At 38.9% G+C, this 8,744-nt stretch overlaps 1 protein-coding gene across 1 annotated transcript in view; it reads left to right on the top strand.

Moving 5' to 3' along the window:
* The window catches only part of LOC104545661 (60S ribosomal protein L37-like), a 2,924-nt gene extending 2,466 nt beyond the window's left edge, over positions 1-458 (top strand). The window contains exon 4 of the mRNA XM_010190848.1: positions 219-458. Coding sequence (XP_010189150.1) covers positions 219-288 — 70 coding nt within the window. The 3' untranslated portion in view covers positions 289-458. The remainder of the gene's footprint in view (positions 1-218) is intronic.
* The last annotated feature ends 8,286 nt before the right edge of the window (positions 459-8,744 follow it).

Below are 8,744 nucleotides of genomic sequence, written 5' to 3'. Positions count from 1 at the left end.
AGCAGGAGAGAGAAAACCATACTGCTTATTCTAAACAACTTATCAATGATGTTTCTTATTAAAAATGTCTGAACATATGAACTCCATAGTGATTTCAGTGCATTTCTGAGAGAAGCTGAAAAAAGCTGGTGAACTTGATCTAAAACATTACTTGTTAGAAAATAAACTGAAGCAGAAATCACACTTTCAAAAAGTGTTAACCATATTTTTACTTGTAGGAATGGATTCCGTGAGGGAACCATGCCAAAGCCCAAGAGAACAGCTGCTGCAGCTTCCAGTTCATCATAATGACTCATCTATTTGTTAAAATAAATGGTCTTATCCAGAAAAGTCACCTTTTATGTGTTTTACTTCAGTGAAATATGGGATTCCTGAAAATACATATATTTACACACACAAATTCCTGATGGTATGCACTGAAGCAATTCATTAAAAATAATCCTTTAATTGACACTTCATTTGAAAAGGACTCCACCTTGAAAAGGACCATTATCTCTGTGCTGAACTTAAAAAGAGGCATGTGTTACTCAAAAGAACTCACCTGCAAGAGAAATGGAATATTGACACTATGGACTGAGTTTCATTGTGCCCTAGCATGGAGAGTTAAAATTTCACAGAATCACAGAACGTTAGGGATTGGAAGGGACCTCCAAAGCTCATCTAGTCCAATCCCCCTGCTGGAGCAGGAACACCCAGATGAGGTTGCACAGGAAGGCGTCCAGGCGGGTTTTGAATGTCTCCAGAGAAGGAGACTCCACAACCTCTCTGGGCAGCCTGGGCCAGTGCTCTGTCACCCTCACTGAGAAGAAGTTTCTTCTCCAATTTAAGTGGAAAATTATCTCAAAAGTAGTAAGTTTAATAATGGCTCTAAGTGCTATTCTGGAAGGGAATAGTTTAAGAAGGATTCCTAGCCTTAGCCATTGTTCACAGTTCTGTGGCTCTGAAAGGCCTGCAAAAGTATTCTTGGGTAAAAAGAAACTTCCAAGTCTGGAGCACATACTGCCAGACATGAAGGGACTGGAGATCTGCTGTAATTGAGACAGAAGTTACACAAATTGGGAAGGTCGGTGTGGAAAGCTGACGCACAAATAGAGTTAATTATGCTGGGTGTAAACAACAAATGATAGGTAATATGATACAGAAGTCAGTGACTAGGTGGTATGTTTGAATTATGGATTGATATCTGATAAACTTGTACCCTATGTGGTGTGTTACTGGGTCACTCGACTCAAACTCAGTGATAATAAGGTGCTGTTATGAAAGATTTGGGAATTTAGAAGCTAATAATCACTGCAAGGATTTGGAGGATTTTCATATGCCTTCAAGAGAAAATAACTAAAAAACAAAACCTCAAACCACCAAAACCAACTGATACTTGAAGCTTCTGAGGCTGTTCTATGATTCCTTTGGTTTCATCATTAATTTCCAGAAGTAGCATACTGCTTTGTCAGTACTGAAGCATCAGCAGTTGAAAAATGTTTCAGCTTGTTCAAATCACTGAAGAAATTTTCAGCCAGGTTTGAAATTGGAGTGCACCTGACTGCAATTTCTTATATTTTGAATGAAGCATAGTTAATGCTTTTGGATAATTGAGTGTATCTGCTTAGGCTGTTTCTAAACAAAGAAATCTTTCCCTGCAGTTCTCATGGCATGTAACAAATATACTGTACTTGTTCTGCTTTCAATTGGTCCTCCTGAGAGTCTGAAAGTGGTGTTAAAGCTGTCAAATTAAAATACATTTTGCATGTACTACACATCTATATATTCACAGGGCTCAGGAGTGCATCTAAAATGTGGGGGGTTTTTTATTATATACTGGGAAACAAATGGAGGAATTAATCGTAAATGTCTTTTTGTTTTGTTACTATCAGAGCGAGAATAACCCCTCAGCATCTTGAAACAGGTCAGCAAGGCATTAAGGGCTTGTTGAGCAGTGGTACACTTGGACAGCGATATGGCAGGTATTTTGACTGGGTGGGGATGAAAACCTTTGCTTTGCAAAGTCTTATATGATGTTCTTTGTGTAATGTGTGATTTTTGTTTTGAGTGGCCTGTTATGTTGACCCGCAAACATGATATGATACTGCAAAGGCATGTGCTTAGCTATTTGCTGCTGCTACCTGTTGGCTCCTCAGCATGAATCATATCATGCTGTACCATGCTCCTGAAAAACAAGCACTTGTATAATACACAACATACCAAGGTAACAGTGATTGAAACTTGCAATGGCTTACAGTAACTTTGAAAACTTACAAACTTTATTTAAGGGGGAATTTTACCTACAGCAAGAATGAATTTTATGTACAAGCAGTTTGACAGCCACTGTGTTTTCAACTGTTTTAAAATTATTGGTGAGGGGCAGAAAATAATTTAATTTGGATTATGTTTAAACGTATTCAGAAGAGCTCAGTTTGCTCACCATTACATGCCAGTTATAATTGGACTAAAAGCTTTATTGGTTATAGATTCTGAAGCACTTCAGTTCTTTGTAGTCTTTTCTTAAATGTTGAAAGCTAGACTGCCTCAATGGTTTTTTTCAGTATATAAATAATCTTTTGTTGAGATCTTGTTACAATAATCTTAATTTGAGGGTTATCAGCTAGAATTGAACCTCTGCATAGTGTTCACTGGTAGTTAAGATCAGCCCCTTTATGTACAGAACTATTGCCATACACTGTCTGTAATATGTTTGATTTTTTTCCATCCTTCAGACTGATACATAGGGCACAGTTAATCCAAGGGACCATTAGATGGTACAGTCTAAATTACATTAGAAATTATTACATTTCATGTTCAGTGTAGCAAGAATCACTTTTTAGATAAAAGTATCAGATTAAGGTTTCTCAAAGGCAGAGAGGTGTTGTTCAAGTGATTGTAGTGGCAGAAGATTGATCAGATTTGGCATGTCTAGCTCCAAAAGTGTAACTGCATGACAGAGTTTAAAAATGAAAGGATCCTTGTCAGCTTGATTTTTGAGAGTCAGAGCATTTTCTCAGTCTCAAACTTGTAAGTGGGAATTCTGCTTATTGCCATGGAGCAGTATTTCATCTATGTTTGTTCATATTGAAAGGATGACAAGACCTAACACAGCTGTTCAATGCATAGCGAGCCATAGGTATCAGGCTCCAGATAACCAGAGAGTTACTTTAAATACAGAGTTCTGGGTTTACAGTAAAGTGGGTTTTTTTGTTTGTTTGGGTGTATTTTTTTGGTTTTTGTTTTTGTCTGTTTGGGTTGTTGGTTTTTTTCCTTATGTATGGGCTACTGAGGGTAAGAAAGAACAAATGCCTATAGCAGTACTAATGGCTGTATGTCACAGTTAATAAAACTAATGCAGTCTCTCAAAGGTAATTTAGACTTCTAGTACCATTGTACTTCCTGCAAAGACATGTAAATAACAGTACCTGCTTTAGGTAGGTTGTGCGTGTGAACTAGCAAACCCAATGGGGTGAATGAGCTACACCTCTATCAGTGTGAAATTGTTGACTCCACAGCAGGAACAGCTGAACAAGGTGTTCCACACTTTGACCCCTAGCTGTTTCTACCATCCAATGTGCTAGCATAAAGTGGTACTAATTTCACTTTACCTATGAGTTGAGATTAACTCCTCTATTGCTGTATTATGAGGGTAGTATGGAGATCAGTCTAGTTACTTTTTCCACAATGACACAAGCAAACATAACCGACTAGATTTTTGTGACCCCTGGAAAGGGGAGAGGCGGGATATGTCATGGTATGCTCTAAGAAGAAAATGTTGGGGGAATAAGAGTGTTAGTCACTTTTCCTCATGAAAAAGGTTCATTATTTGATTCACGACCTCTCCTAAGAGTAAGTTACTTTCCTATGCACAGCCGTAACTACTACACTAGATTCTTAGATTCTCTGCTCTATTAAAATTTGATTCAGAGCCCTAAATGAGAACCTTTGAGGTCTTGTCCTTACACTATAAATGTGGAGGCCTTTTTTACTCAAAATATCAAATAACTTAAGTGATGCTGTTTGTTTTACTCAGAATGTGTATAAACTCCCTCACCTCATGGGGCAGTTGGCATAGGCTGCATCCCTAAAAACATGTAAAACCAAGGTAAATTCCAAGGTAAATTTTTTTTATTTTTAGGTGTTTCATGAAGTAAACAGGTTAATGACCATGTTAAGGCAGTAGTCCTCAATACAGGTTGTGGGCAAGCTGGCAATAATGCAATTTGTTCATGGAAACAGTGTCATTATTCTTGACTAATGGGGAGATCAATGTTCTAGGGCTTTCCAGAGAGCACTGCTTTCTTAGTAGTGTTATCTCTTGAGTGCCAGCAAACTGGGGACTATGCTTTCTGATAAGGTATTTTATATGTAGGTAATAGAGATCTTATATTTGCGTCTAGAGAAAGATGCTAGAGGACAAAGGGCAGAATTTTCTAATTGCAGTAAAGCTGGGACAAATAATGCATTTAATCCTGTTTGTTTTCTTATGGTAAACTTACTTAATAATCCTCTAATGGTGTACGTACAAAATAATAATTAGCTGAACTTAGTACAGATCTTTGCCTATTTGGTCGCTACTGTTAAACTGTGGTATGTAGAGGGACTGGTGTACTGTAGTCATGGTACAAGGTACAGGTATGTTGCCTGCTGTATCAGTAAATACCACTGCAACTGTTCCAAGCGATTGGTGTTGCAGTTGTTGTAAATACTGCACTGAAGCAGCAAAATGTTACCAGATGGGAGTTACAAAAGAGAAATTGAGACTAAGACTTTAGGGATGCCACGCCTTCAAGAACAGGACGGGTATTTGAAAGCACATCTTCTGAAATGATTGGTTACTACCTTGACTGTAACACTGTCCATCTTCCATGTATGAGGAAAGACCATAAAAGGAACACAACAAGAACACTTTAACACATGAAAGCGCATACATTTTGCAATAGAACAGAGAATCAAAACTTGTGAAAATCTATAAGCACCTTTTAGAAAGTACGAAGAGGAGAATCTTGATGAAACAGAAGGGGCCGCAGAAGAGAATGGACCTGTTAAAACAGAAAGCATGTTGCCTGCTGGGTGATATTCCAATGAGAAAATGGTGAATAAATAGCTAGCTAACACGCATGGACCAATATATAATTTATTTTTTAGTTTGCCAAAGCAGCTAAATCAAATCACCGTGTAATACTAAACTGTAGATCCTATGTCTGTATTTTTCAAAATATACTGCTCTTCCTACAGTGTTGCCTTTCCACAAAGCCATAGATAGGATCCTATACAGAATGTAAGTGTTAGATTCTTTAGATAAGTGCTGAAATACTTGAGACATTAGACAAGGCCTCTAACTTGGAGCCAGTACCCCTTATACTCTTAGTATACTTGGTACTCTTATAGAGATACTTTACGTGTACTGGACTTAACCCAACCAGTCTACAATAGCCTGGAGGAAAGCAAGAACAATCCCTGACCAGTTGGTGGGGCCAGATCTCACCTTTTACTGGAAGATGAAGGGAGAAAAAGAAAAGCAAAACTCGAGCCCTGATTCCCACCTGACTGCGATAATATACTTTCCCAATAGATCAATAACTGAAGAAAAGAATGTTAGTGGTCTCAGCTTGTATTTTTTTTAATAACCATAAGTGCTAACGGGGGGAAAAGTCCATGCAGCCTTGCATGCCTTGTTACGTTTGTTATGAACTAGGGCCCATAAAGGTCTGACCTCTTTTTAGAATTCAAAATGGAATTAATCACTGGAATCCTGTCATCCGCTCAGGTCCACTTACAGGAACTGTTTTCAGCTATTTTATCAAGTGTATGCATTCTTACTATATATTCCCCCATATATCCTGAAAATACTGGTAGATTATTTCAGGCTTTTTGCTGGCTCAAGTAGTTGCAGGTGGTTCTAGCTGCCACTTGGTTCAAACACATCCTACTAAGCAGTGTTAAACTCTTGGAACTGAACTGTTGTTTTTATTTACATGCTTGGTTTTGTATTTCTGTGGCTTCTATCAACTGTTCTTGGTTCTGTCTTGTGTGGTTTCTTCAAGGGCACCACTAGAGGTTTCTTGGATGTGACTCTACTAACTGGCCTTCTACAGAAAACATTCCAATAAAACAATGTCTAGCCCTGGTGCTTACTATTTTTCTGCAGAGTGTTGATGAATGAAATATACCACAAAGTAAAAAGTTGGTGAGTTTATGTTAGTCAATGTCAAATACATTTTAACATTTTTAAAGCTAAGGCCTCATTTTATTTTAGAATTTAAATGTAAATAATTTAAAATCCATGTTTGTGTAAGCCAATAGCTCTGAACTTGTCCTGTTTTTCCTTAAATATAGGGGATGCCATTTACATTTAAGCAGAACTATAGGAAATCACATGGATACAGTGCACATTTTCCCCCCATGCTCTTTCTGTACATATGCCAAGGCTCTGTTAGGAACTGATGGGTCCAGCAGCAGAAGACAGGAAGTTCTGCTACAGAGCTCAAATCTGTATAAAGAGAAATTGCAGATTCCTATACTCTCTATTCTTCTTCTCCAATTAGAAGAACAAAAAAATTGTATGGCAACATGATTCTCAAGCCTACTGATGCTGAGCAACAGTTGTGATACAAATTAGAATTTCTGTGGGAATACTTCTCTTTAGATGCCCAGAAAGGGTGTAATTAACATATCACAAAATCAGAGAATAGTAGGGGTTGGAAGGACCTCTGAAGATCATCCAGTCCAACCCCCCTGCTAGAGCAGGATCACCTAGAGAAGATCACACAGGAACGTGTCCAGGCGGGTTTTGAATGTCTCCAGAGAAGGAGACTCCACAACCTCTCTGGGCAGACTGTTCCAGTGCTCTTTTTACCCTCACAATAAAGAAGTTTTTTCCTTATGTTTAAGTTGAACCTCCTGTGTTCTAGTTTGTGACCATTGCCCCTTGTCCTGTCGCTGGGCACAAGCAAGAAGAGTCTGGTCCCATCCTCCTGATACCTGCCCTTTAGATATTTATAAGCATTAATGATATCCCCCTCTCAGTCTCCTCTCCTCCAGGCTGAACAGACCCAGCTCTCTCAGCCTTTCCTCATATAGGAGATGCTCCAGTCTCCTCATCATCTTAGTGGCTCTGCGCTGGACTCTCTCCAGTAGTTCTTTGCCCTTCTTGAACTGGGGAGCCCAGAACTGGACACAATATTCCAGATGCGGTCTCACCAGGGCAGAGTAGAGGGGGAGGAGAACCTCTCTTGACCTACTAACCACCCCCCTCCTGATACACCCCAGGATGCCATTGGCCTTCTTGGCCACGAGGGCACATTGCTGGCTCAAGGTCATCCTGCTGTCCACCAACACCCCCAGGCCCTTTCCCCTGAGCTGCTCTCCAGCACGTCAGCCCCCATCCCGTACTGATCCATGGAGTTGTTCTCCCCCACATGCAGTACCCTACACTTGTCCTTGTTGAATTTCATTAAGTCTCTTCCCGCTCAACCTTCCAGCCTGTCCAGGTCTCCCTGAATGGCAGCACAGCCTTCTGGTGTGTCAGCCACTCCTCCCAGCTTTGTATCGTCTGTAAATTTGCTGAGGGTACGCTCTGTTCCATCGTCCAGGTCATTGATGAATGTATTGAACTGGACTAGACCTAGTACCAACCCCTGAGGAACGCCACTAGACACTGCCCCACTGACCGCAACTGTCTGAGCCAGTTCCCAATCCACCTCACTATTCAGTCATTCAATCAATATCTGAATTCAGATGTCAGGAAGTGAAAAATCTAGCACCTTTACACATCAATGCAGGCTTACTGAGGAACACTAGTACCTGGTTTTCCTGCACCAGATACAATCTTTTAATATTAGTTTATTATGTTTATATTGAAGCTTTATACTGGTCGATTAGTGCAGGTGAAATGAAAATTCTAAATTGCCCACATAAAATTTAAGTATTAGTTTTATTTTCCTTGTTTTTACTATTTTACCATTTACAACATTATTTTATTTCACGTCATGCAAATTTTAACAGGGTAGATATTATGAGTAGTCCCTATATTGCTTACCAGCCTATGTTCTGGCACCAGCTGAACAAATTACTTGGTTTTATAAAATTTAAAAATAAAAAGTATTCTTCATATTTCCTATGAAATATTTGTGTTTTTTCCATAGTAATGAACAGGCAGGTTTTATTTTTTTATTCCATTAGGCCAGAGGGGGGTTTTAAAATATAAAGATTTTCCAGGGACCAGAATTTCTGTTTTCCAACTTTCTGTTAAATTTGTGACTAACATAGGTAATACTGAACATTCTCTGAATCAGATTTAGGACCATTACTAGGAAAAAATATTTTTAACTTCCTGATGTCTGCAAATTTAAAAATCTTTATATTGTTTCTGTAATATATTTATCTGTTTGTAAACACATTCAGGGGCCGTGCTTAGGATAGGGAAGAAAAAGCATTTTAGTTTATATAATTCACTTAGTCTGGAGAACTGGGGAAAGGAGATGAAGTGATGGGAGTTGCCAGTAACCTTCCTTTTGAGTCGATGACCTCTCCATGCAAAAATATCCATCCAATTGTTACTCTTTCTCCAGTTTCATCTGTTTCTTTGAAGGCAGAGTTGAAAAGTGACTAAAAATAATCCGGTTATAGTCAACAATAAAAGAATATGGTCTTTGGTATGTAGAAAGCACACAATGCATGAATGGAAGGAAGGATACTGCCCTAAATGCAATGGGAATTAATGAGTTGGCAAGACAAACTCGAGGACAGGTTATCTGGTCAAG

The sequence above is a fragment of the Mesitornis unicolor genome, unplaced genomic scaffold (genome assembly GCF_000695765.1).
Source record: "Mesitornis unicolor isolate BGI_N332 unplaced genomic scaffold, ASM69576v1 scaffold5828, whole genome shotgun sequence".
NCBI lineage: Eukaryota > Metazoa > Chordata > Aves > Mesitornithiformes > Mesitornithidae > Mesitornis > Mesitornis unicolor.
This window is presented reverse-complemented; position numbering and strand designations above follow the sequence as displayed.